We start from the raw sequence: 27,447 nt of genomic DNA, 5'->3' as shown, positions 1-27,447 counted from the left end.
TGCCTGGCTTCTTTAATATGCCACTGCCAGTGCCTCTGAGCAGTGGTCAGCATGCCCACTTTGCAAGTGGAAGACAGAGGCTTGGGGGACTGCCTGATTCCCGACCCCCTGGTTGGTGTAGGTGCTGGGCCCTGTCCTGGCCCCTCTCTGGCCCTCACTTGTTCCTTTGGTGCCTGCAGGCTGCTGCTCAGGCTGGCAGCCTCTCCTCCTCACTGGGCACAGGCTGGCCTGGCTTGTGAGTGCGAGGGCTATACCTGGGCTACTTTGTCTTTAACGTGTTTGCAGCCAAGGCCCACAGCATTGTTTATAAAATCCTGAAATGTCGGTGTTTGGAGAAACACTGGGAACATTTGGGTCGGTCCCCTTTTGAGTGTCAGGATCTGAGAGGTTGCAGCTGGCCAGGCTGATGATTGCTGTGTGTGTTCAGGCTCAGATCTTGCTAAGCCCGGCCTTCTCTCCCTCACCCACTTACTAAATGCGCAGCATCCACTGGTCTCCTTAGATGTGGGGAGGGAGCCATGAGGGACCCAGGAGGGTTCCTGTGCCACAGGTTATATCCTGCCCTGCACATGCTCTGGCAATTCCCAGGCCCTCCTACCTCTGATCCCGTGACAGATTTGCCTCCTCGTCCCCTCTCTGTGTTTACCTGTCTTGGAATGATTGTATACCATGCCTTTCCATTCCACTAGCACTGGTAGCACAGGCACCCGGTGGGGGGTTAACTGCATCTTACTAACTCCTTAGACTTTGTGTGAATTTTTTCCCTGGAAGGAAAGCACTGCATTTTAGGTAAGAGTGCTAAAGAAAGTTTAAAGTGAGTTTTACTTAGAAAACATAGCTGCATCTGAAGGCGCCCTGGCTGCATGTCTATTTCCCACCAAGAGGACAGGGTAAAACTTGGTCTCGTGGCCCTCGTGTTCCAAGATGGCCAGAGGGGGTGAGCTTTCAGCCAGAGGAGGTGGCCCCTCCTCCAGGGCCCAAGGGCTGCTCCCCCGCAGACCTATCTGGCACCGGGAGAGGCGGGGGAAGGGCTGTGGGCTCACGCGTCTCTGCCCGCAGGCCAACCCCAGTGCTGACCTCTACTATAGCACCTGCAGTGACCCGCTCTACGTGGCCATGTTCAAGATGCTGCGGGACACTCTACACTACATGAAAGGTAAGCGGACCCAGGGGGCAGTGCGTTCCTAGGGAGGAGCAAGCCAGACACCTACCCGAGGACCTGCACCCCTGGGGGTGGCGTCCGAGTGGCCTCTTGGGTGTTTCCACAGCTGAGGTCTGATCTCGATGTGGTATTGTCTTGGTCACTGGGCACATGAGCAGCTTCACACATCTGCCCTTGAGAGAAGGAGGTACTTGTGATCTCATCACCAAGAGATAACCTGTCAGTAAGCAGGTGTACTCGGAGTTAGCAGTTCCTGCCAGGCTCTCTTGTGTGTTTTAAGCACTTTTTCTGAGGCTCTTCCCTTAGGTTGCTGGGTGCTCTTCATGAACGCACGTTTTCTTGTTTGTTTTCTTTTTCTTTGTCTTTTTTTTGTGTCTTTTTAGGGACGCTCTCATGGCATATATAAGTTCCAGCCTTTAGGGGTCAAATTGGAGCTGCAGCTGCTGGCCTACACCACAGCTCATGGCAACACCAGATCCTTAACCTACTGAGCGAGGCCAGGGATCAAAGCCTCGTCCTTGGAGTTCCTCTCGTGGCTCAGCAGTTAACAAATCTGACTAGCATTCAGGAGGGTGCAGGTTTGATCCCTGGCCTTACTCAGTGGGTTAAGGATCCGGCATTTCTGTGAGCTGTAGTGTGGGTCACAGACTCAGCTTGGATCCTGAGTTTCTGTGGCTGTGACGTAGGCCAGCAGCTACAGCTCTGATTCAGCCCCTAGCCTGGGAACCTCCATATGCCATGAGTGCGGCCCTAAAAAGCAAAAACAAAAAACCCTCGTCCTTGTGGATACTAGTCAGGTTTGTTACTGCTGAGCCATAGCAGGAACTCATGAATGAAGGTTTTGATGACCATGTGGGTCCTGGGAATGTTCCATAGTCTCCTTGGTCATCATCCCAGTGCAAGTCCTAGCACTCTCAGAAACTGAGTCTGGTCAGGGCCCCCATGAGGTGGGATTCCCTGAGGGCAGCAGGCACTGCTGGCTTCCTGGCCAGTCTGTGTCATGCAGTTCTCCTACATTGCCCAGGCCGCAGGGTGGGAGCTTGGAAAGGCTTCGAGGCCTGGGTGCTTACCCATGGCAGGGGGGGGGGTCCTCCCTTGGGCCATATCCAGCTTTGCCCTCATCTGATAACTGACTACCTTTTTAGAAAAACACCACAGAAGTGCTCTTCCTTTTTTTTCTTTTGGTCTATTTCTGAGGGCCACACCCACAGCATATGGAGGTTCCCAGGCTTGGGGTCGAATCGGATTTGTTGCTGCCAGTCTATACCACAGCAATGCAGGATCCCAGCCGCATCCGCAACCTACACCACAGCTCACAGCAACGCTGGATCCTTAACCCACTGAGCAAGGCCAGAGATTGAACCCACAACCTCATGGTTCCCAGTCGGATTCGTTTCCGCTGCGCCACAATGGGAACGCTGTTCCTCCTTAATTAGACTGGTTCCAGTGATGACACGGCCCAGTTTATATGTCTCTCATAGTCAGATTTGAGTACAGTGATGGCTTAAAACAAAGTAGGGCTCTCACTTTGCTGGGTAATGACCATTTCCTCTGAGTGACAGGTGTGCAGGGGCAGCCGTGCCCACCTGTCCAAGCTCTCCCCAGTGGGTTCCTGGGAGCTTGGTAGCTAGTCACAAGACTCTCTTCCTGGGTGTTGGCCAGTGCCTGTGGCCATGATGCCTGCTTGCTCTCACTCCTGCAGACCTGCCTCCCTCCTTCGTGAAAGAGGTCCACGACTTCGTGCTAGAGCAGTTCAACAGCAGCCAGGGAGAGCTGCAGAAGATCCTACACGACGCTGACCGCAGCCACAGTGAGCTGAGCCCTCTGAAACTGCGCTGCCAGGCCAGCGCTGCCTGTGTGGACCTCATGGTGTGGGCCGTGAAGGACGAGCAGGGTGAGAGCTTACTGTGCCTCCCATTGCCTCCATGGCCCCCAGGGAGGAGGGAGGTCAGGGCTGGAGGAGAGGGTGCTGGTCCAGGAGAGGGGTCACGGGGGATGTGGGATGGGCCGGGGACTGGCAGGGGTGATAGCCCCACCCTGCAGAATAGTGTTATAGAAGCAAGAGAGGAGTTGGGATGCCTGCCTCCAAACACTGCCAAGGGTCACTGCTCACAGAGTCAGTGAGCCCTGCAGAGAACGTGTCTCAGGGGCATAGTTTCATTACATAGGAACTGCTGAGCAAGTCTTAGCAAGTGCTGGCTTTTGCTCAAGGTTCACAGCCTCCTCTGGTTCTGAACTAGGTGCAGAAAATCTGTGCATCAAGCTGTCTGAGAAGCTGCAGTCCAAGACGTCCAGCAAGGTCATCATTGCGCACTTGCCTCTGCTCATCTGCTGTCTGCAGGTTGGTCCCATTCAGGGCTGGAGTACCAGCAGGGCCTTCCTCTCACATCCAGGCTGTGTTGGTGCCAGCAGGGGGGGGGGGTCTGCGCTGCTGCCTGTAGGAACTTGAATTAGAGCCTGCTGTGGACAAGTTCACATTGAGGCGGGGGTGAGGGGCCGAGGCACTGCCAATGCTGAGTTGGGCCTTCTGTGAGAGGGCCAGGTAGGTCCTGCTTTGTGGGGCTGCCCTGTGTCTGCGGGTATTCTCAGACCCATGGAGGGGTGGGCTGTGGCTTGAGCCCACAACCACGAGCCTGTGGACAAGCAGGAAAATGTCTCCTGACATCTGCCAGCTCCCTTTTGCCAAGACTTTTATCCCAGTGACTCCATGTTATTTATAAGTAATGTTTTGTGTTCTTCCTCTGCTAATTTGCTTCCAGAAGAGATGGGCACACTTCTTTCTCTCAGCAAGTCTCCTCATGGGTGGAGGGGGATCCCCATCCTGCCTTTTTGCCCTTGGCCAGGTAGCCCCAGGAGCTTTGGCCTTGGACTTGGCGCCTGACAGTCCTCATGCGTTGCAGGGTCTGGGCCGCCTGTGTGAGAGGTTCCCGGTGGTGGTGCACTCAGTGACACCGTCCCTGCGAGACTTCTTGGTGGTCCCGTCCCCCGTGCTAGTGAAGCTCTACAAGTGCCACAGTCAGTACCACACAGGTAACAGGTCGCTTCTGGGGCCGAGACGCATGGCTGAGCTATGTGCCACCCGCCCTGCGCTCACTCCTTTGCCCCCTCCTCCTCTGTCCCCTCCTCCTCTGTGATTCTTCCTGCAAACCCCCTGGAGCACTAGGCCTCCCTCCGTGTCCCCGTCACAGGCTTCCACCCCGCTCTTTCTGGCACCTCCTCTCACCGGTACAGCCTGCAGGGAGTCCCACCTGTCCAGATGCTGGGACTGGAACTCTGTTCCCTCAGGCTAGGAAGGGGGCCTAGAGAACAGCTGGTGACCTGCACTGCCTGATGGCACTTAAATATTTGCCGTGGGCTCAGGCGCTGGTGTAATACCACCAGGCTGCCCACGGTCCTGCCAGGACAGGTGCATTTACCCTCTCCCTTCAGTTGGAGAGACCCAGACTCACAGAGGAGGGGCTGGGGCCCTGGTGCCCTGGCCCTCCTGCTCCCTCAACCCTCCCTGGCTTCCTCGATTCCCTCAGATGTGACTTTGCCTCACTCCTGGGGCTGTTCCTTAACTTTTGAACCATTTCTTGAGAAATTGGGGTTTTACGTATTCATTACTTTGTAACCTAAGTGTTGTTCTTCCTTTGGATTAAAACATTTGTTTCATCTTTTCTGTTCTCGGGCACTTTGGGTTCTGAAATGCTTGGTGAAATCCTTTTTTTTGTATTTTTGCCTTTTCTAGGGCCATTCCCGCAGCACATGGAGATTCCCAGGCTAGGGGTCGAATTGGAGCTGCAGCCACCAGCCTACGCCAGAGCCACAACAACGTGGGATCTGAGCCGCATCTGCAACCTACACCACAGCTCACAGCAATGCTGGATCCTTAACCCACTGAGCAAGGCCAGGGATCGAACCCGCAACCTCATGGTTCCTAGTCGGATTCGTTAACCACTGAGCCACGACGGGAACTCCAATGAAATCTTTTTAGAGTGATTGCTTTTATAGTGAAAAATGATCAACATTGTTATTTTCTTTCTGAATTTTAGTCAAGGGCATGGAAAGTGATAGGCTTAACCAGATATACATGTGCATTCTTACATTCAGTTGCTGGCAATGATATAAAAATCAGCGTAACGAATGAGCATTCCGAGTCAACCCTGAACGTCCTATCAGGAAAGAAGGGCCAGCCCTCCATGTACGAGCAGCTGCGGGACATTGCCATTGACAACATCTGCAGGTGGGGCCGCGGCAGAGGGCTCTCGAAATGCTCGAAATTCAGCAAAGCTTATTGCCAGGTCTTCTAAACCTGCATGGGGTCTAAAAAGAGACTGGTACATGCTTTTGAAAAATAAGACTTCCTTCCTTTCTTTTCCTGATCATAAATACCATAAAAAACAAAGGAAACCTGTCGTGTATAGAAAGAAAGGAATTATCCATCAGCCCCTTATTCAGAGTAACTACTTGTCAGGTTTTTTCTTCTTTTCTGTGTAATATTTCGCACAGGTGAGGCTTTGCGTGCCAAGTGTCCCTTTTACACAGGTTCCCTCTGGATGAGCTCTTGCTCTCCAAACTGGGGAGTTGAGTACATTCTGATTTGCTGGAACTGTGTCTCCCCGAATCCTGGTCCCCTGGTTGCAGAGGCCATATCGGGATATAGCCTGGCCCCCCTGTCGGACCCTCTGGCTCTGAGGCCCAGGAGCCAAGGAGAGGGAGTGAGAGAGGCCTGCAAGACTTCATGTTCTCCAGGGCTTTTATAGATCTCCCCTTTTCTCTAGAACATTGGTATTTCTCCAAATTGTTAAAACATTGGGATGCCATTTTAATATTCCTTCAGTCACCTTGGGGCCATCTGTCTTTTGAGTCAGTTAGTTATGTGACTTTTGTTAAGGAATGGGGGATTTTACATTGGAATGAGTTTGAGTATGACATTCTGAAGGAAACTGTTCTGGGCAAAATAATGAAGTTATTATTTCTGACTGAGATATTTGTTAAGTGGGCAGAACCTACAGCGGATCTTTTATTTATTCTGCGTAGTGACATTCATTCAGATTTCTGGGGAGAATATTCAGAGCAGTGCCTGAAACCCTGCAGACCTGAGACAGGAAAAACTAAAAACCAAGCAGAGAACACTCACATGGTTGTTGGGATGCCTAACAGCATGGATTTCCTCCTGGCTCAGGTGCCTGAAAGCTGGCCTGACGGTGGATGCAGTGATTGTGGAGGCCTTCCTGGCCAGCCTCTCGAACCGGCTCTACATCTCCCAGGAGAACGACAAGTGCGTCCCGTCCCAGGGGACAGGGAGGTGTGGGGACAGCAAGTTCTGTGCAGGCTGGCAGGGGCAGCTGGCATGTGCACGTCTGTGCAGCTTTCCTGTACCTCGGAGAGTCAGGCATTGGGTTTGTCCCACTATGTGCAGGCGAAGCCCACCTTGGAATGTCCACCAGAACACTTTGGGAGTAAAGATGTCATTTTTCCTGCATGCTGCTGGGGACTTTGTGTTTCTGCTGCTGCTTCCTTTGAGACTGAGGACACTGGGATCCAGGTCCCGGCCTCTGATTTGTCTTCATCAGGGCACATCTGTTCTTCCCTCATGTAGGGACGCCCACCTGATTCCCGACCATACCATACGAGCCTTGGGCCACATTGCAGTGGCCTTGAGGGATACCCCCAAGGTCATGGAGCCAATTCTGCAGATTCTACAGCAGAAATTCTGCCAGCCTCCCTCCCCTCTGGACGTGCTCATCATTGACCAACTGGGCTGCCTGGTCATCACCGGAAACGTAAGGAAGGGGGGGACCTACTCACCATGGGTGTGCTTCCTTGACTCGTGTGACTACTGGGAGTGTAGAGAGACAGATTAAACATGCCCTGAAGTTGAGTTCAGTGCACCCAACTCACTTAACACTGACGGAGAGACTGTTTCCAAGTAAAAGAGAATAGTGCTATGTTCTATGAGTGCTGGGGGCGAGGAGGGTAAACTCATTTCTTGCTGGCGTTAATGAAACATAGTAAAAGGGACATCAAAGATCCCTTCCTTTAGGTGTTTAAGTTGAGGTTTGGCTGAATCTTTAGGAAGTGGTGGACTTGCTGCTCTTTCAGCCCCTCAGGCCCTCATTCTAGAGCTCCGTGGGTGTCCCATGGGGGCCTCCTGGGAGGAGTCATGGTGTGGTCACTGTGCCCCTCGATCTCTTCCAGCAATACATTTATCAGGAGGTGTGGAACCTCTTCCAGCAGATCAGCGTGAAGGCCAGCTCTGTCGTGTACTCGGCCACCAAAGATTACAAGGACCACGGCTACAGGTAGTTCTGCTCAGCCTTGACACTCAGGAGCCTTTGGAAAGTCTCTGGGGATTTGTCTTTTAAATAAACATTTCTTCTTACAAAAGCACTGCAAAGGGCTCCTGTTGTGGCTTACAGGGTTAAGGACCCAACATAGTGTCTGTGAGGACGCAGGTTTGATCTTTGGCCTTGCTCAGTGTTGCCGTGAGGTGTGATATAGGTCGCAGGTGTGGCTTGGATCCTGTGTTATTGTGGCCGTGGTGTAGGCCAGCAGCTGCAGTTCCAATTCCACCCCGGGCCTGGGAAATTCCACATGTCACGGGCGTAGCTGTAAAAACAAAACAAAAGCACTACAAGCTAGAAACCCATGCGATCAGGTGAGAACAAGTCCCCACAGGCAGTTCCCAAGCTGACATCCACAGCTCATTACCCTCTCCAACACTACCCCCAATGCCCAGCAGGCAAAGTGCCCACGGGCAACCACTTTTTTACAGAGCAGCACACCTCACCCTGCTGCCAGCATTGTCTGCATGTCACCCTGGATGTCCTTGCTGTGTCCACTGGGCAGTTGTCTCCCAAAGCGCTCCCTGTCTTTGCTTCTGACCTCTGACCCTGCCTCTGCCTCTCCACCTGGCCCCTGTTGTGTGCAGGGCTTAGACATGTCCACACCTGCTAGCACATCACCTGCGCCTCACATTTCTTTTTCTGACCTTGTCCCCAAAGGTGACTTGTCCCCCAAACCCTGCAGGAGGAGGCATATACTGCCATTCATTCGTTGCCCTCACCTCCGTAGGATTTGCCTGAAAGGGGTGCCTTTTGTCATGGCTGCCTTTGCTCCCTGAGTTCGGGGCCAGGCCATGTACTCAGTGCTTCCCAGGGGGTGCAGGGCCGTCATCCACAGTAACATGTCCCTCCCTTCAGGGTTCCTTGTTCACAGCATGGAGGGGCATGGGGAGGCAGGCCCCCGAATAGTGACCATGTCATCTCTCTCCACAGGCACTGCTCGCTGGCAGTGATCAATGCCCTAGCCAACATTGCAGCCAATATCCAGGATGAGCACCTGGTGGATGAGCTGCTCATGAATCTGCTGGAGCTGTTTGTGCAACTGGGGCTGGAGGGCAAGCGGGCCAGCGAGAGGGCCAGCGAGAAGGGGCCCGCCCTGAAGGTAGGGCCATTCTCCAGGCCCAGTGGACACTTTCTTCCTGCATCCAGAGACATCAGGGACAGAGCAGGCTGGTTCCTTCCTGGGGGTTGAGCGGGGCAGGGAGGCTGTCATCTCAACACAGATTGGACCTGATCTCAGGCTGTTCAGAGGAGGCTGTCCACAGGGACAGACGGGTGTCGGGTCTTGAATCCCAAAAAGGCAGATTTAGCCTCTTGCCCCATCATTTTCCCTGTGAGTGTCATGTGGGTGCCAGGCCCTCTTCCATGTCTTTTCCTTCCACCTCTGTTCCTGTTCCTCTCCCCCCTTAGATAGTTACTGTGCACCTACCTACTGTGTGCCCGAGTCAGGGGTCAGCCTGTTCTTCTGCAAAGGCCCGATTGCTTATGCTTCTACTCTGTGGATCCTGCAGTCTGCTGCAGCTGTCCAGCCCTGCGTGGAGTATGAAGTCAGCCAGGGAATAGATGGGTGGGGGGAGGTCAGATGTGGCTGCCGCCACAGCTTCCCAAGCTTTGTCCCCATGCCAGGCTGCAGAGGCAACAGGCAGGCTCAAGTGAAAGGGGAATGAGGCAGGGGCCTCGGGTGGCGGCGAGGTCTCTGGAAGTGATGTCTAAGGTAGAGTCTTGGGAGAAACAGTGCTCACATGGAGGGACAGTAGCAGGTGCAGGCAGGGACCCTTGGCCCTTGCTCCGTCCAGACCTGGCTGCCCTGACAGCGAGCCAGGCCCCTGGTTCCTCAGGTTTCCTGGGGCTTACACAGCCTACAAGGGGCTCAGCCTTGTTCCTGGGCTGGGATGGGGCTGTGCATGGGTACCCCCTGCAGTGACAAGGCAGGTGTCTGTGGGGCCACTGCTGCACGTCCCACAGGGGCCTCGGCCGCAGCGGTGGACATGGAGGAGCGGTGAGGGGCCCGGCCAACATGCCCAGGACCGGGAACTGAGGTTATGAGTTAAGAGGTGTGGGGAGCCCAGTTCAGGGCTCTGTCCCCACTGCTTCAAGGCCATGCAGCTGGGCAGGTGGCTCCGAGCCCATTCAGCTCCAGAGATGAAGCGGCCACTATGCAGCCTGGGACAGGTCTGGCTGGTGGGGTCACCCCACACCTCACAGATACAGGAACTAAACCCAGTGCACTTGGGCTGTGCTCCTTAAGCCCGGGGTGTCCACCAGTACCATTGTGTGGCCCCTGCGACTCTGGCCAGGGGCCCTTCCTCTTAACTAGTTATTTTGAAGTAGCCCCCCAGTTTTCCTAAACATGGAAAGAATGTGTTTATCATAGGAGAGATACAGAAACCTGTGGTAATAACATAAAAAGCATCGAATTCACTCTCCTCAAATACAATCACTGTTAATGTTTTGAAAAACTTCCTTTTAGGTTTTTTAATGCAGATATATTTACTTTACATAGTTGGGGTTCTTTTACATTTAACTTTTGCTGGAGTTCCCTTTGTGGATCAGTTGGTTAAGAACCCGACTAGTATCCATGAGGATGTGGGTTTGATCTCTGGCCCCTGATCAGTGGGTTAAGGATCCAGCATTGCTGTGAGTTGCAGAATAGGTTGTGACTGTATCTCAGATCTGGTGTTGCTGTGGCTGTGGTGTGGGCCAGCAGCTACAGCTCTGATTCGACCCCTAGCCTGGAAACTTCCATATCCCACGGGTGCGGCCCTAAAAACACAAGCAAACAAATGTTTTCTGTGGGCACTTTGCGGGTGACTTTTTCTGTACATCATCTTTGTAGCAGTTGTGTGGTATTTGTGCAGAGTTGTCATGACTTAGGTGATGGTTCTCATGTTGGACATTCAGATTGTTTCCTTTTCTGCTACTGAGATTATGCCTCTTTCACGTCTCTGTGTCTCTTTCACTGTTTCTTTTAGTAAGGAACTCTGGCTTTTGTGCACTGTGTTGTGTGTTTTTAATACAAGGAGCACGTGCCATCAGTGACCCAGTTCTGTCTCCTGCAGGCCTCTAGCAGCGCGGGGAACCTGGGTGTCCTCATCCCAGTGATCGCTGTGGTGAGTACCCACTAGTCCGCAATTCACGCACATCTGTGCTCGTTCCATGTTGCCTGTGACATGCAGCAGGTTCCTCAGAAAAATGCCCCTCTGAGGCCACAGGGCTTCTGCAGACTCGGCTGTGCCTCAGCTCTTCCCACTCTGTCCTATAGGTCTGTGCCAGCTGTGGCCACATCACCCCCTCTTTTTCTCTAAGTCCAGCCCCAACCCCTGGGGACCTCGCTCCGCTTCCCTCAGGGGTGGCTCCAGGGTTGTGGTCTGACTCAGCTGGCCCTGCACCTTCTGCCCCAGTACCTCTGACTGTGGCCGGGTGGGTGCCCTTTTAATCCCCCTGCAGGTGAGCCTGGGGGCTCTGGTTGGTGCCTGGGCCTTGGAGCTGCAGCCCTCAGTGTCTGGAGCCAGCACAGGCCTGTCCCTGCTGTGGGCCTGTCCCTGCTGCAGTGCCACTGTGCCAAGACTGGTCTCCATCTTGTCCTGTCTCTGCCTGAGGCAGTTCTTCCCGTGTGGTCCTTACAGAAGTTACTTTTCCCAGCTGGACGCCCTGGCTGCCCAGTCCTGTGCCAGGCCAGTGTCCAGCTTTGTTTCCATGAGGGATTTTCAAGCTCCCATTTTAACTGCCTTCTGGCCGAGCCCCTGCTTCTGCATCCAGTTCTCCCTCATTATTCGAGTCATGAGCACTCACGTGTGTGTTGTCACATGGGGACTCTGAGGGGCTGTCCCCGGAGGCACGGAGGCCCAGTGGGCGGGTGGAAAGCCCTGTCCTCTGTCAGCAAGGTGGTTCGGCACCTGTGCTGTGGGCCTTGGTTATCTGAGTTCAGGCACTAATGGGGTTGGCTTTCGCAGGCCCAGGCTGACTGCCTTATAGTTCTTTGCTCTGATAGTGGAATGTCGCGGGCATGCCAGGGAGCAGTCCACCTTTGCCTGTGCTCTCCTCCCTACCCCACGAGGCGGACTTTCTCCTGAGTGTGCTGGGAGCCAGGGATTGGACTACCTTGTGCCTCCTCATCCCCTGGGAGCCTCCTCACCTCAGCCTGGAGGTCAGGGCCCCTCCCAGCCCCTGGAGGCCTGAGGGTCTCTAGGACTCTGGCAGTTTGCCCCAGCACCCCACAGTGGGTTGATAAAGACGTAAACGTTCCCACGTCATCATGGACATCACTCACGGCGAGGAGATGTGCCATGTGGGCCCTTTGTTGCCCTGGAGGGAAGGGTAAGCTCCGTGAAGCCCTTGGCCCCAGGGAGGGTTCCATGCAGAGCAGGTTTGGCAGGCCCGGAGCATGTGGGGGGGACCCTCTAGTTACTGAGTTCCAGGATCCTTGACCCCCATGGTTCTCTGACGCGAGTGCCTGTGAACTTGTGCTTGTGCTTGGTGATTGTCACTTGGAGTTTAATAAATGAGCAGAAGAAATCCTCAGAGGACACTGCATTTTGGAGGAGCCATGCCTGGTGGGGTTGGTTGTAAGCACTTAGGTTCTAAGGGTCTCAGGGCCAGGGTTGGATGCCTGACCCTGTGTATAGGGTCCTGGATGAGGGACTTGGCCTCTCCACACCTGCCGTGTCAGCAGAACTTCTGGAAAAGGTGGGCTGAGTCTCTTGGGGGCCAGCCAGACCAGGTGGGCAGAGGTGTCAGCAGAGTTAGGCTGAGCACAAGCACCTGAAGCCCTCCTGCTGTGGCCATGTCGCATGAGAACAGGCAGTAGGAGTTAATGGTTACTCTGTGGGGGAGGAAACAAATATTTGATTCTGTTGCTTAACAAAGGGCACAGAGATCACAGTTCCCACTCTGCTCACTGGCCCACCTCTGACCTTCTGAGAGATACGAACTTCCAAAGTTTTGTTTCAATGTTTTATACTTTTCCCCTTTTCTTTTTTCTTTTTTTTTTTTAAAGAAAAAGATACTCTGTTTTGGTTCTTTTGATGACACAGTATCTTGAATCTCTTAATCAGGTGGCTGCATGTGCCAGTGGGTCTAGGCGGGAAGCTCCAGCTTCTGTCCTGATATAGCTCTTCCCTTATCAGTCATCTTAGGAGCCTGGGGGCAGGAGACCACTGGGTCACGCAGCCTCCGAGGCTTATTCCTGCCTGGGTTTGTTGGTCTTTGTCATGTGACTTTGTAAATTCTTCAGAAATGTTGCTTCTCTGTGTGTCTGGCCCACTGGGTCATTGAGCATGTGGAAGGACCAGCTTGGAATTGTGGTCATCTTTTCACAAAGTGTGAAAAGCTCAGGCCTCTTGGAGCTTGTGGCCTTGGACAGGTTACTTTTTCTTTCAGTGCCTGAAAAGTGAGGTTTCTGGACTAACACTTGTAGGTTGTAGACCTCTTTGAAAGCTGTGCCCTCTTCCTCTGTAGAAATGGCATCTGTCCTCAAGAGTTTGCACTTAACCTCAGGAAGAAGTGAGAGAAACCCAGCTAGGCCCCCAGTTAGGAATGCCTGGGCTGGATGCACTCTCAGATGGATATGGTAATAGGAAGCCCTCACCCAGTTCTTCCTAAATTCCAGGCACTGATCTGAACCTTTCCAGACAGTAACTCACTTAGTCCTCATAACAACCCTGCAAAGTAGGTGCTGTTATCCCCATTTCGTAGACGGGGAGACCGAGGCATGGAACTTGCCTCAAAGTGCTGGGGCCGAGGATGAAACAGTCTCTGAAGGGGATCTGAGGGCATTCTGTGTAGATTGAGTGAGCAAAGGCCTGCAGCTGCAGAGCCCTGAACTGTCAAGGTTGGACTGGTGGAGAAGACTTGCGTTGGGAGACATGGGGAAGGGCTGAAGGCAAAATGTGAGGAGTGCGGAGGGCTGGGAGGAGCCACAGGAACCAGCAACAAGACCAGAAATTCAGGGCAAGCCCAGAACTGAGCAAGACTTGGAGAGAGTAACCAGCAAGCCCAGTTTCCCTGGCAGGTTAGGAAGATGGACAGGGAAAGGCCGCCACCCTGCACAGTCTGAAGACATTGGGTAGGGAGCAGGTGGAAAGGGTTAGTGGGGAAAGTAGGGCCTGGGTGGACTCAGGCCTGGGGCAGAACATGTCCCCTTGGGGCTTTCGTTTCCGCAGCTGCGAAAAGGAGGTGGTATAGTCAGACCCTCAGGGGAGGGTGGAGTGCCCCTCTGCTGCCCCTGTGACCATACTGGTCTTACTGGTCAGATGCCTTCTGTGGTGTCTGCCCACTGCCCGCCCTGGGGCCCCTCCATCCTGCACAGCCTCTCTGGACCCTCTGGCCTTCCCAGAGTTGAGTGTCCAGAAGCAGAGTCCTCGGACATTGCCTGCCTTCTCGAACCAGACCCAAACCACAGGCACGTTTGAGGTCCCTTTGTCTGGGGCTGGAAGAAGGCCCGTGCCCCGATGAAGACTGGCGTTTCAAGAGCCCACATGTGCCCGCCCATGGCAGCCCCAACCAGGATCCAGCAATGCTACCATGTTCTGTACCCAGACTGCACCCTGCGCCAGGTCACCTCAAGGTGCTCAAATCACTCTGTCAATCTCTATCACTGTTGAGCTGTCAGCTCTTTTGAACTTAGACTCGTAGTTATTTGGGCTTAAAAAAGTAGACTCTTATAACAGTGAAAGTGGCGGTATTTATTCAGCTCTAGGGTAGAAGGCCAGGCTACATGTACACACTGTCCTCCAGGCACCCATGGGGGACAACAGGGTGCAGAGACATCTGGCATCAACTCAGGAGGCTGGGCCTAGAAAGGGTTGAGCCCAAGGTGCTGGGCACCCAAATGTCAGGAGGACAGTCCACTCTTGGGCCTTGGGGTGGGCAGGCTGTCACCACTCTGCCAGTGATCATGCAGCTTCTCTCTGAGAGCTGTGTCGGGAGGAGCCCTGCTGGAGAGGGGCTGCCGGTAACAGCCTGAGGTGCACTGGTGGGGCCTGGGGCACCAAGATTGCTATGAGGGGCTGGGGGAAGCTGGTAGGCTGTACTGTTGCCCTCCAGGTGACGGCTGTATTACAGGTGCGCTGACTTCTGCGAGCTGATGCGCCATTCACTGTGCAGAATTGAGTCCAGTGCAGCGAGCTTCTAGGTCCCTTGTCAGTGTCTCGTGGAAAGGTGGTTAGCTGCGGAGTCTCAGTGCCAGAACGCCTCATTCTTGTTGTTGGAATGGAAACAGAATTGCAGAGTGCCCCAGAACACTCGAGATGCCCATGCCTCACCACTTTTAAGACCTGGCGGGGTTGGCAACTCTGCCCATAAAGAGCAGGCAGCCGGTGCGGTGCTCGTGGATGAGGAACAGGAAGGGCCGGTCGACGCTGAAGCGGGCTTGGGTGGACAGCGGCATGAACCCCACAGTGGTTACGGCTGCAGCCTGGGTGCCCTCCTCATTCACCGTGATGGTGCCATGGTGCTTGAACTGTGGCAGAATGAAAGGGGAGCTCTTGGGTGGTGCAATCATTCACAAGGGGTTGGGGTAGGTTGTAATCTTGTGGCCTTGAGGGAAATGGTGGAAAGGCCATGTGGGAGGCAGGACGCAGCTGATCAGCACAGCCCTTGAGACTCCATACTCACCCATCAGCTAAGGTGCTGGGCTGAGAGGTCATGCTGTGTGAACAGTGTTATCTTTACTTTCTGTACCACAGCCCCTCTGGGCTGCCCACTGCTCACATCCCTGAGCAAGACAGGTCCCAGGCTCATGCTCTGGGGCTGCTGCCAGAGAAGGCCACCTCTCCGGAGACCACACGGTCAGCCCTGGGGCGGGAGTGGGGACAGGGCAGGAAGGGTGCAGAGGGCAGGTGTTACCAGGTCAATGGCAATCCTCTGGTCTGAAATCCCTGTCAAGTTGCTGCTCCTGTCAAACAATGCTATGACCCCCACGGATCGCAGGGCCTCCACCAGGTTGTAGTCCTTCTCCAGCTTGAACTTAGGCAGGAGCACCTCCCGTGTCCTGGTCAGGGACGAAAGGGGCACCGGTTTAGAGTGCAAGTGACATAGGAGTCATGTCTCCCTTAAATGTCCATAAACACACACAGTTGCCTCCAGCCCTCTACTACAGAATTGATACGGCACTTGTTCAAATTCACATCCTGGAGTTCCTGTCGTGGCTCAGCAGTTAACGAACCCAACTAGTATCTGTGAGGACGTGGGTTCTATTCCTGGCCTCGCTCAGTGGGTTAAGGATCCAGTGTTGCCGTGAGCTGTGGTGTAGGTCACAGATGAGGCTCGGATCCTGAGTTGCTGCGGCTGTGGTATAGGCTGGCAGCTACAGCTCTGATTAGACCCCTAGCCTGGGAACCTCCGTAGGCCGAGGATGCGGCCCTAAAAAGAGGGGGAAAAAATTCACATCCTGTACTGTCAGTTGAGGGTTTGGGGAAGACTGATAGCCTTCCTGCCCCCTGCCCCAGTTTCAGTCTCCCAGAATTCACATGCAGTTGCTGCTGTGTGGGCATTTCCTTGACACCTGCCCTGTGGCTTGTGGCCAGCCTGTAGACCAAGGAGCTGTCCTTGGTTTGTGGCTCAGAGGTGTCTACCGTTAATCTTTTGTTTGGGTCTCTGCTTGCAGGCTTTTATTTATTTATTTGTTTTTGTTTTTGTTTTTGCTTTTTTTTAGGGCCCACACCCGCAGCATATGGAGGTTCCCAATTCCCAGGCTAGGCGTCTAATTGGAGATACAGCTGCTGGTCTATGCCACAGCCATAGCAATGCCAGATCCAAGTCACATCTGCGACCTATACCGCAGCTCAGGAGGTTAACGTCATGGCTCAGTGGTTAACGAATCCGACTAGGACTCAGGAGGTTGCGGGTTCGATCCCTGGCCTTGCTCAGTGGGTTAAGGATCCGGCGTTGCCGTGAACTGTGGTGTAGGTTGCAGACGCATCTCAGATCTGGCATTGCTGTGGCTGTCGTGTAGGCCAGGAGCTGTAGTTCCAATTAGACCCCTAGCCTGGGAACCTCCATGTGCCCAGGTGCGGCCCTAGAAAAGACAAAAATAAATAAATAAATATACCACAGCTCATAGCAACTCTGGATCCTTAACCCACTGAGCAAGGCCAGGGATTAAACCTGCAGCCTCATGCTTCCTAGTCAGTTTCATTTCTGCTGTGCCACAACAAGAACTCCACTGCCATTTATTTCTTTTCTGTTAATTAAGGAGCTGAAGCTCAGGTCAGCACGTCATACACTGGACAGCTCTGAGCAACCAAAGTCTGTAACTGTGAACAGCAACAGCAGTCTGCACTTACAGGGAGAAAGGTGTCAGATGCCCCTTCTCAAGAGCTTGCTTTCCCTGTGGCCAGTCAAGGCTCTCCTCTGTGTCAGCGAGACATGAAAATATATGAGAACGGGTTTCATTATAGAGCTGTCCTGGGGGAGAGCTTCTCCTGGGCCTTAGTGACAAGGCAGGGAGGGGCCCTGAGCTGGGCCTATGGTTTGGCTGGAAGGGAAGGGGAGCCAGCAGGCCAGACAGCCACCCTGTATCCTGCAGGTGGGGGCCTATACAGTTCACAGGGAGAAGGAGGGGACGCTGTCTGGCAGCTGGTGCCAAGCAGGCCGAGTAGTGGGACAGCCAGTTGGTCAGGCCCCCCTGCTCAGGGCCAAGGTTGTGGGCAGTGAAGTTAGGAAGGAGGCAGGTACAAGAGGAACTTTTTTTTTTTTTTTAAATGGCCAGAGTAAAGGCATATGGAAGTTTCCAGGCCAGGGACTATATCTGAGCCACAGTTGTGATCTACAATGTAGCTGCAGCAACACCAGATCTTTAACCCACTGCACAGGGGCAGGGATCTAACCCACACCTCTGCAGTGGCCCAAGCTGCTGCAGTTGGATTCCTAACCCACTGCGCCATAGTGGGAACTTATAGGAGGGGATGTTTTTAGGGAAGAAACAAACAGGTTTCGTTGACCACCTGGCTGTGTGGGCTAAGGTGCCCACAAGAGCCTGCTTCTGCCTTGAGTGCATTTCTTTGTATTCTTGTCCTGGGGGGAGGCCCAGCCAGGTTCACTCCTGAACATAGGCCCAGCCAGGATCTGGAGGACAGAGGGTGACATGTGCATCTTTCTTGCCTCTCACCCCCTGAGCGATATTGGGGGTCAGGGAAGTGCAGCAGGGCTCCGAGGGCGATGCCATCCTCACAGAGAGCAGACACCTTTCTCACAAATGCATTCTGATCACCTCTTGCCTAGTGAGAGGTTTGGCTGAGTTAACCTCAGCTCAGGGGTGGGGCTGGGTGTTCATGCACACTGTCCCTTTCTCTACAGTGATATCCTTGGCCCCAGCCCCCAGAGGTACCTATTTGTCATGCTCTTCTGCCATTTCTCCACCACCTGGGGTGTCAGCTGCGCCTCCAGGGTCTTCATCCCAGACAGCTTGTGCGGGACCACGACCAGCATGCTGACGCCCCCCACATAATCCAGCTGCAGGATCTCACAGTCCAGCTCCTGGTCACTTGCCGCCAGGAAGGCCCCTTTGGTCTGCATCATGGGGACCTTGACCACCTCTCGCTCATTCAGCCTGAAGTTGTGGTTGTGGGTCATTTCCACTGGGAATTTATTCACCCAAGACCCTGCGAGGGAGACAGGAATTGGGCTGTGATTAAAGTGCTCTCAGAGGGTTCAGGCAGACTCCGTGCCCCCACACACATCTGAACCCACAGTCTGGCTGGGGCCAGGAGTTTTGGTTTCTAAGCAGTTCCCAGGTGACACTGATGCTGCTGGTCCAGGGACCCCACTTTGAGAACCACTGTTTTAGAAGCTTCCTGTGGGAGGCATGAGGATGACAAAGGGAGTGATAAACAGGAATGAAGGCTGGGTTCTTTACTGACACTAACCATCAAGGAGCCGGAGACTCCCTGGGGGAGGCTGAGCCAGAGGCGGCCTGCCTCTGATCTGGGCCCGCCCTGAGGAGGGGCTGCTCTGTGGTGATGGTCGGTGTTGAGCAGCACCCCCAGGTTATGCTGTCTGCCCTGAGGGTGGATCCCTCCCCCAACCAGCTCTGCTGAGGCCTGACCTGTTTTCGCCATGCTTTACAAAGTGGTTGTAACACTTAGAATTAAAAGTTTTCATTCACTTGATTTGTTTTCTCTGAGCCAGGACAGGAACTCTCCTCCTGGGCATTTTAAAAGTGAGGCCTGGTGATTATTTCTGGGATCCCAGGGCCCTGTGTGTGTGAGTATGTGCTCAAGTGGGGGGTTGGGGTGTCCTCCTGAATCAGGGCCTTGGTGCCTGGCCCAGAGCAGTTGCTCTAGACCTAAGAGTTGATACCCGCCCCCACCCTCCCAAAAAGAAGCTCTAGTGTTAACGTCAGCGACGCCAGCTGAACCCTCCTTTGTCCACACTCATACTCACTGATGAAGAACTCAGATCCAGCCTGGCCAGATGCAGAGAAGGTTTTTGTATGATTCTGGTTTATCAGAGCACTAGGGATGGCCTACTAGGAGAGCTTGGCTCTGCCCCTGACCAGCCATCTTCTGGGGCAGTGTTTTCCTCACTGTCTGTAAAATGGAGGCCCTTTAAGTGTTAGCTGCTCTGTTACCTCCTCAGATCCTCCCCATTCCCAGAGCTGAGCCTGCACCTGAGTCTCCTGGGCGCATCGAGGTCAGACGTGGTTTTTGCCCACCCACCCGCATGCTAAGAGAGCATGTCCACGTGTTCCGTTGTGGCTTAGTGGTACCAAACCCAACTAGTATCCATGAGGACGCAGGTTTGATCCCTGCCTTCAGTAGGTTGAGGATCTGGCATTGCCATGAGCTTCGGTATAGGTCACAGATGTGGCTTGGATCCTGCACTGCTGTGGCTGTGGTGTAGGCTGACAGCTGTACCTCCGATTTGACCCCTAGCCTGGGAAACTTCCGTATGCCATGGACTTGGCCCTAAAAGAAAAAGAAAAAAAAAAGCACATCTGAGTCTGCTTTGGGAAGCGTGGGGCTATTTCTTACCTTTAAAGTAGATGCAGTTCAGGATCATCATCTGAGTCGCAGGGTCTATGTCCTGCAGAGTGTCCTTTATGAGGCCCTTGGTGAGTCTTGCAACGTGGTGGTTAGTCTCCGATAGGAAGGCAGGGTCTGCAAAGTCGGCCGCCTGGACCTCGGCAAAGTAGTACTGTCTGACCTTGGTTCTGAAGTCATCCAGAATGGGGAACTGCCTCTGGACGTAAAGGTCGTTGACAGCCCGCAGCGTGTACCCGAAGTCCCTCCGGAAGAGGCGATGGGTCAGCTTCCGGAAGAGGTTGTGGATGGTGCCCAGCTCATACTTGCTGCTGGCATTGACAAAGTCCGTGAAGTGCAGGGCCGCATGCACTTGCTTGTGGGTCTCCCCGCGCAGGCCCAGGCAGAGCATGCCCATGGCCGTGGAGATGCCCACAGGCGCCAGGAAGATGTTGTCTGAGGCACTGGCCTGCTCCTTCAGTGCCCGGTAGAGGTTGAAGGCGAACTTGGCATTGAGAATGTTCAGTCTCTGGATGCGGCTCTTGCCTGGGAAGAGCTGGAGCACGTTCCCTGCGCTGGCCATGGGGTCTGCAGGCGAGACTGCATCCACGATGTCAATGTAGTCGTCATCATCCCCAAAGATCTTCTCCAGGTCCAGGTAGTCCTCGTCCTCCTCTCCATCTGCAATCCACTCATTGGTGACTGTGTCCTTGTGGAAGTCAGTGGGGAGGAGGGGCCTGCTCTGGTTTCTGCTCTTCATTTGCCCCCACCGGGGGTCTGCAGACTTGGGGTCCTCCCCACCATCAACGGGCTGGCCCACCGGGCCATGCTTGCCACACACGGATGCCAGGAGGAGAAATAGCATGAGGGGGTGTGGTGAGCACTGCATTTTGGCAGAGCTGGAGGGAGAACCAGACAGAGTAAGAGGTAGACCCCATACATACATATATCCTGGCAGACCCCGCCCCAGCCTTGATCCAGGAGGGTGCACTGGGGGTGCCAGTCCCAAACCATTTTGGTTCTGGTGAATATAAATAGATACCTCACATTTCGGGTGGCTTCGTAAACCTGCCAGGAGAGTCTGTGGTCCCCCAGATCAGATCCCTTAAGAGGTTTGCAGAACTATAGGGTTCAGGGGTGCAGGAGTTTCTTTGTCATTCATTCACTAAATGCAGCCTCCCTTCTCCATGTTGAGCCCTGGAGGCACAGAGTCTCCCCCACCAGGTAGGGACCATTGTGGCCAAGGCAGGAAAGGTCTTGCTGCACAGGAGGGGGAGTGCATGGCTAGCTGCAGGTGTGCCTTTTTTCCCCTGTATCTGTCAGTCAGCTCCCACTGCTGTCAGGGGACCAGATCTTCCCCTGAAGTGCTGTTGGTGTGGGGTTAGAAATAATGCTACTAGGCCCATGAGGTCTGAGTGAAGGCTCTTCCCAAAGGCCCGAGGGGGCGCTATTTATAGAAACAAGGTTCATTTTTAATAGATACAGAGGGTAAGCTGCCTACCCTCCCTCCCTGTCTCATCAGTTGGACTACCAGATGGCCTTGTCCTTCTCTTCTGTCTTTCTGGGTGTGAATTGTGTCCTGGGAAAGGAGCTATTAATTCGGTACTTCTCTGTTTCTCCAGGAGGGTGACAGTAGATGTTTATGCTGTTGTTTAATCGTACAGGATCCCATCACCCCTTCTGATCCCACTAGAAAGAGTAGAGTGTCTTGTCAAGTTTGTTAGGTCCCAGCATTTACAGGTCAGAATCCGGAGCCTGCCTGTGCTGCGCAGTGGCTACATTGGAACTAGGGCAGAAGAGCACCTCCCCTCCCCATCCCCCGTGTGGAGGCTCTGCCTGTCTGCCTGGAGTTCCAGCTCTGTGTCCCCGCCCAGTCCCCTCTATCCACTGCAGCACTGCTAACACAAGTCACCTCACTTGCTCTCCTGGAGAGGGACGCTCACGTGGCTTCTGACTGAAACCTCTGTTGCTTTTCCTGCCCCATGCACCCCACACCTCCCCCAGCACATAGCTGAGGCCCCAGTGCTACACGTAGCCTGGGTGCAGGGACAACTTCTAACGAGTGACTGCCATAGAACCCATGGCAGGGTGCTTTAAAAAGTTAGAAAAGGGAATTCCTGTCATGGTTCAGTGGAAATGAATCTGACTAGTAACCACGAGGATGCAGGTTTGATCCTTGGCCTCGTTCAGTGGGTTAAGGATCCCACATTGTCATGAGCTGTGGTGTAGGTCACACACTCGGCTTTGATCTGGCATTGCTGTGGCTGTGGTGTAGGCCAAGGGCTACGTCTCTGATTCGAACCGTAGCCTGGGAGCCTCCATATGCCGCAGGTATGGCCCTAAAAAGACAAAAAAAAAAAAAAGAAAAATAGAAGGAAGTAAGCAGTTTGATGGAAGTCTCCTTGCTAGGCTGCACTTGAAAATATTCTTCTCAGGTGAGAATAAGGTTTTAAAAAACCCAGCTGGGGAGTTCCGGTTGTGGCTCAGCGGAAACGAATCTGACTAGCCTCCATGAGGACAAGGGCTTGATCCCTGGCCTCGCTCAGTGGGTTAAGGATCCGGCATTGCCGTGAGCTATGGTATAGGTCTCAGACGTGGCTCGGATCTGGCTTTGCTGTGGCTCTGGTGTAGGCCAGCAGCTACAGCTCTGATTCAACCCCTAGCCTGGGAACCTCCATATGCCACAGGTGCGGCCCTAAAAAGCAAAAAAAAAAAAAAGTGGAATAAATAAGAGTTAAGAAAAAGGAATCTGAGACCGAATAGGGAGGCAGAGGTGAAAACAGTCATATTTTCCCCCATATTCAGATAGTACGTGTAGAAGCTTCTTGTACCCTGTTTCTGGCTAAGGTGATGAAAAGCCCAAAATAGGTTTCATTATTTTCTCGTATTTTCTGTGGATAAAAATTAGAAATCAGAAAGGTAAATCTTTTTGTTGCTTTGCCACTTAGTATAACAAATAGGATACTTTAAAATTATCACTAGCTTGTGTTTAAATCCAGATTACTGTCTTTGCAGAGAAGCAGTCTTTTTTTAAAGGTAGATCATTCAAAAAATTATTTTTCTGGTCATTTCCTGTAGTGCCTTCTCATGCTAGTTGCGTGGAGTGGGGTGGACATCTTAGTCCCACCTCAGAGCGTTTGCCCAGCCATCCACACCACCAGGCACAGACAGAGCAGGTGTAACAGAAGGAGCTACCTGGGGTTGTGAACACTTTTTATGAAATAACTGCAGATTCACAGGAGAGTTGAAAGCACAGCTTACAGAACAGCCCTGTATCTGTTTCTGCAGACTCACCAGGTCTCTGTACACACATATGTATGTGTGCCTGTGTGACACACACACATTATTTTTCTGAACCATATGAGATGCCCCAGAACCCAGATATCCTCCCACTTCACCTACTTCCCAACTTGCCACTCTAACTAGTGCAGTCCCCTCTTCCAGCCTGTCAGCTCCCCACTGGGCAGATGGAAAACAAGACATTTCCCCACAAAGATAGTGCAGAGAGCATTTGAATGTGTGTATGATGGAGAAACACACCAGTTGCCCATCTCTAACCACCACAAATAAGAATCCGTAATCGACAAAAAATGTTAGAAAACACTCACCTCTGTGCTGCTGAGAAGGGGCTTTGCAGGGACAGAATCGGCCAAGGCCACCAGTGTGAACTTTGGTGCTGGGCTGCTCTTGCGTTTTCCAAAGTAAATACGTCCCAGATCAAACAGAGCTCGATCAGCTTCGTCAGCACAAAGCCCTCTCTTCGCCTTTGGGCACCGCTGGGTGACTTGCGGAGGCGTGACCATCTCTGTGAATGCACTCATGGGGCAGCCAGGACATTTCAGCTCTGGGCTGGGTTGCACTGGGGGTGGCAGCTCTAATGCTCCCGTGCAAGTGGAGACCACTCAGGGTCCCTTGAACCACAAGTTCTTCCTCTAAGCAATCACAGCTCTCGACTTGGAACGTGGCAGATGTCCCCAGCCTCCTATGAGCCCGGCCCTTCAGAGACAGTGGAGGGGAAGTTGCGGTAGAGACCCTGGCCCAGGCCTGCCTGCAGTCAAGGGTCGTTGCATCTCTGTTGGGATGTGCCGCCTAGCTCTCCTGTCTGTCATGTAGTCCTAGGGTCCACTTAGGTATTCCCAGGGGCCAGGGATTGTTTTATTTTTAGTTTGTGTTTTTAAATTGGTGATTTAAACGCTGCTGTAAGAATATTCTGGATGGTCAGAGTTCCTGTTGGGGTGCAGCAGAAGTCTGACTAGTAACCATGAGGTTGCAGGTTCAAACCCTGGCCTCACTCAGTGGGTCAGGTATTAGGTGTTGCCATGAGCTGTGGTGTAGGATACTGCGTGGCTGTGGTGTAGGCCAGCAGCCATAGCTCTGATTCAACCCCTAGCCTGGGAACCTCCATACTACGAGTTGAGCCCTAAAAAGTACAAAAAAAAAATACATATATCCTGGATTGTCGAGAAGACCCCGTGTCACAGAGTTGCTCCCCACTTCTGTCCCTGAGAGTTTGGCATGTTGTCCCTAGATACCTTCTAATATGACAGGGAGGAGTTTGCTTTGTGGCATAGTGGGTTAAGAATCTGACTGCAGGAGTTCCCGTCGTGGCGCAGTGGTTAACGAATCCGACTAGGAACCATGAGGTTGCGGGTTCAACCCCTGGCCTTGCTCAGTGGGTTAAGGATCCGGTGTTGCTGTGAACTGTGGTGTAGGTTGCAGACGCGGCTCGGATCCTGCGTTGCTGTGGCTCTGGCGTAGGCCGGCGGCTACAGCTCCGATTCGACCCCTAGCCTGGAAACCGCCATATGCTGAGGAAGCAGCCCAAGAAATGGCAAAAAGACAAAAAAAAAAAAAAAAAGAATCCGACTGCAGTGGCTTAAGTTGCTATGGAGGTACAGGTTCAATCCCTGGCCCGGGAACTTCTGTATGGCATGGGGAAAAAAAACAAAATAAAATGAGAGTAGGACTCTGGGGGTCTGCAGGGGGGGCAAGGGGTCTGGAAGATTCTGGTGGGTCATGGGCAGTTGTGTTCAGGACATGGAAAGTGTGGTTATTTGGGGCTGCTCAGAGGCACTCGGCCTGCATTGCTATCCGCTCCTGGCTGGCCAGTGTCCATCTGCCCTGCTGCCCTCCTCCCTGCATGGCGGGCCTGGGCACTGGCCAAGGAGCAGCTTTCTTCAGGCCCACACCCTCCCTCTCGCCCGGGAATGAGGGCGGTGGTCAAACCCGCTATGGAAGGTAGCTGTGAAGATTGACATGACCATGGATACTAGTTGGGTTCTTAACCCACTGAGCCGCAATGGGAACTCCATTGTTTCCTAGATTTCTGTATTGGATATGCATCCAGATTTCTGATCCTGTCACCCACTGTTGAAAACACTGAGTTTCACTCCTTGGTAACACTCCTGGCATGTTTGGATCTGACACCTGTCAAAAGTGTGTGGTTTTGGTCTTCCTCTAAAGCTGTACCTTCTGTCACACACAAGTCAGTGTTTTCTCTCCAGTTCAAAGGTGTGCCTCAGTTAGGTATGGTTTCTAGCTTTTTATTATGACATTTAAAAATGTACAGAGTAGTTAGAAGAATTGAATGATGGACCTCCGTTTCCCAGGCACCTGGATGGAAGGCTAACTGTTGTGACTCTTCTGCTTGTTTCCATGTGCATGGATGCGTGCGTGCCTGTGCGTACCCACATGCTGGGGTGGCTTATGAGGTCATGAGGGCGAGTCAGGAGGGTGTGGCAGCACTGCAGCCCTGGGCACCAGAGTGCGTCTGCAGAGGCTCCACCTGCTGCCACGCTTGGGAGAACCATGGGCCACCCCTTGCTTCTGGGCATCCAGTCTCAGGCAGCTTGCTCCCTGACTTCTTCCATGTGTCCAGGCAAGTTCACTGGCACTTTACCTCTTTTAGTCCCTTTCCTGTATAGGGGGCCAGTTAAGACCCCACACTCTCCTAGGGCCCTTGTCCAGAACCTCCTGCTCCTCTCATCTGCACAGAAATGCTCCTGCCAGGTCCTGATGCACCCAGCTATACCGCCTCTTCATCCCGGAGCTTCAGAGCCCTTCTGTGGCCTTTTCTGATCTTTCTGTCATCCTCCTTTTCTGGGGCCAGAGCAGCTCAGCTGGTGCCATGGCCATGGAGCACTTCCAAGCTTGAGCCTGGGCAGAGGGGCCAGGATGTCTGAGGGTGAGGAGTAGTCCCCAAGTCAAAGGTGGAGTTTTGTTTTATTTGTTTGTTTTGTTTTTTGTCTTTTTGCCATTTCTTGGGCCGCTCCCGCAGCATATGGAGGTTCCCAGGCTAGGGGTCTAATCGGAGCTGTAGCTGCCAGCCTACGCCAGAGCCACAGCAACTCGGGATCCAAGCCGCGTCTGCGACCTACACCACAGCTCACGACAACGCCAGATCCTTAACCCACTGAGCAAGGGCAGGGATCGAACCCGCAACTTCATGGTTCCCAGTCGGATCCGTTAACCCCTGCTCCACGACGGGAACTCCAAAAGGTGGAGTTTTGAGTTGCTTTCTGTCACCTATGCTGGAGGCACTTTGGACTTCCTAGCCCCTGGAGGGGGCCATTCTGGAAGCCTGGCCTTTGGCACCACCACCAGAGTCAGGTCCCTGTGTGGCACCACAGGACCTCTGAGCTACGTGGACTAGAGCACCAGGCAAGGCTGCCGTGGGAACCCGTTGTGCCTGCACCACCACCTGGGACCTCGTCCAGGCCAGCCCCCAGCCCTCTTCCTAGACCTGCTGTCCTTGGCCCCCAGCAGGCCTGGAGCTCCAGGCTTTCTGCCTGAGACACTTCCATCCCCTGCTGTCCGCCCACCCCGCATCCTCTGTACCTGCCCACTGTTCACCCAGTGCCCCTGGTCCCCACTGAGCTCCTTGTGCCTGTGGGTCTGTGGCAGTACTCTGGGATGTGCAGACCAACTTGGGGGTGGGAGGAATGGGGACTCCTGCCAACCCAGCTACCCAGAAGCAGTCATTGCTACTATGTGGCTGGTTTTTCCCCTTCTTTTTCTGTGCATGTATAAACTTATGTCATATGCATACATCTTGCACCTTTTTCAGTTGATATAAGGTCTACCGTGTCACCAAATACATTAAGAAAATATGATATTTAATATACTTTAACTTTTTTAAATGCCCCTTTAAGGTGGACGTATAGTATTTTTCTGTTTATTTTGCTGCTATAAGAAATACTGTATTTTTGTGCCTAAGTCGGTTTTTTGGGGATAGATTCTGAAAGATGGGATTTTAGGTGAAATGCTGGGGATATCTCATTTTTGGTGTGTATTTGAAATTGCTTTCCAGAAAGTTCTGTGTTGACTTACAGTCCTACCCGCCACATGTGTAGGTGCCCTCTTGCTGTGCCCACCCCCAACAGTGGGCGTCACCCAGCCCACCTGTCGCTGACCAGCGCCTGGCCTGACCTAGCACTCGTAGATCATAAGTGTTTGGACTGTAGAGCCCCACACTGCAGGCTGGTTATCATTGTGCAGGGTCTTAACTTTCCCTGGGGGCTGAAGTTCTGCTCATCCCACCAGGCCTTGTGTACAGATTTAAGCATTTCCCACACCTGAGGCACCTCTCACCTGCGGGACACAGTCAGGGTAGGGGCACAGGCCCTCCAGCCCTCAGCCTCAGCCCTGCTGTTGTCTGCTCCCCACCCTAGGGTTCTGCCCAAGGTCACTGCACTCCCCCCATGCACCCACCACCACTACGGTCCTGGTTTTGGGGGCTGTGCTCCCATGGCCGGGCAGGCCACTCTTTCTCATCTGCCCACTGTGGACATCCCAGCGTGCAATCCCAGGAGTGGTAGCTTTGCCTGCCAGCCATTTGATGGCAGAAATGCTTGTCCTTCCCAGCATAGGACCTTCCTGTGGGCATTAGAGGCTCAGTGAGGGTTGGCCGGATGAAGGGACATTTACATGCAAGAAATGCTGGTCACTGCGTAGCGGGCCCTCTCCTGTTCGGCCTGAGAAGGTGCTTGGAGAATGA

At 53.4% G+C, this 27,447-nt stretch overlaps 2 protein-coding genes across 5 annotated transcripts in view; one reads left to right on the top strand and one right to left on the bottom strand.

The window, feature by feature from the left end:
- The window catches only part of PI4KA (phosphatidylinositol 4-kinase alpha), a 100,124-nt gene that overhangs the window by 40,308 nt on the left and 32,369 nt on the right, over positions 1–27,447 (top strand). Inside the window, exons 10-19 of one of the 3 annotated variants that reach the window (XM_047762136.1) lie at positions 1,060–1,156; positions 2,865–3,056; positions 3,403–3,503; positions 4,063–4,192; positions 5,255–5,387; positions 6,330–6,425; positions 6,747–6,930; positions 7,346–7,449; positions 8,425–8,593; positions 10,551–10,601. In XM_047762136.1, the coding sequence (XP_047618092.1) occupies positions 1,060–1,156; positions 2,865–3,056; positions 3,403–3,503; positions 4,063–4,192; positions 5,255–5,387; positions 6,330–6,425; positions 6,747–6,930; positions 7,346–7,449; positions 8,425–8,593; positions 10,551–10,601 (1,257 nt within the window). The remainder of the gene's footprint in view (positions 1–1,059; positions 1,157–2,864; positions 3,057–3,402; positions 3,504–4,062; positions 4,193–5,254; positions 5,388–6,329; positions 6,426–6,746; positions 6,931–7,345; positions 7,450–8,424; positions 8,594–10,550; positions 10,602–27,447) is intronic. The other 2 variants (XM_047762137.1, XM_047762138.1) reach the window with 2 other exon arrangements.
- On the bottom strand, positions 14,154–23,202 carry SERPIND1 (serpin family D member 1). 2 transcript variants are annotated; one of them, XM_047762140.1, is made up of 5 exons: positions 23,060–23,202; positions 19,464–20,350; positions 17,819–18,092; positions 15,337–15,481; positions 14,154–14,950 (listed from the first exon to the last, which is right to left on the bottom strand). In XM_047762140.1, the coding sequence occupies exons 2-5, from the start codon at positions 20,338–20,340 to the stop codon at positions 14,759–14,761; spliced, it is 1,488 nt and encodes a 495-aa protein (XP_047618096.1). In that variant the 5' UTR covers positions 20,341–20,350; positions 23,060–23,202; the 3' UTR covers positions 14,154–14,758. The 2 variants fall into 2 exon arrangements, with proteins under 2 accessions (XP_047618096.1, XP_047618095.1); XM_047762139.1 differs by lacking the exon at positions 23,060–23,202 and having other exon boundaries at positions 19,464–20,400.

Source organism: Phacochoerus africanus, chromosome 15 (genome assembly GCF_016906955.1).
Source record: "Phacochoerus africanus isolate WHEZ1 chromosome 15, ROS_Pafr_v1, whole genome shotgun sequence".
NCBI classification, from domain to species: Eukaryota; Metazoa; Chordata; class Mammalia; order Artiodactyla; family Suidae; genus Phacochoerus; species Phacochoerus africanus.
Note: the sequence above shows the minus strand (reverse complement) of the source record. Positions and strands in the feature narration are given on the sequence as shown.

Excerpts from the sequence above, each read along its gene's own strand:
- SERPIND1 (XM_047762139.1), bottom strand. The coding sequence starts at position 20,397 with ATGTATGTATGGGGTCTACCTCTTACTCTGTCTGGTTCTCCCTCCAGC. Across the intron at positions 15,482-17,818 it reads CAGAAGAGCATGACAAATAG|GACACGGGAGGTGCTCCTGC; the intron begins GTACCTCTGGGG and ends GTCCCTGACCAG. Across the intron at positions 14,951-15,336 it reads AGAGGATTGCCATTGACCTG|TTCAAGCACCATGGCACCAT; the intron begins GTAACACCTGCC and ends ATTCTGCCACAG.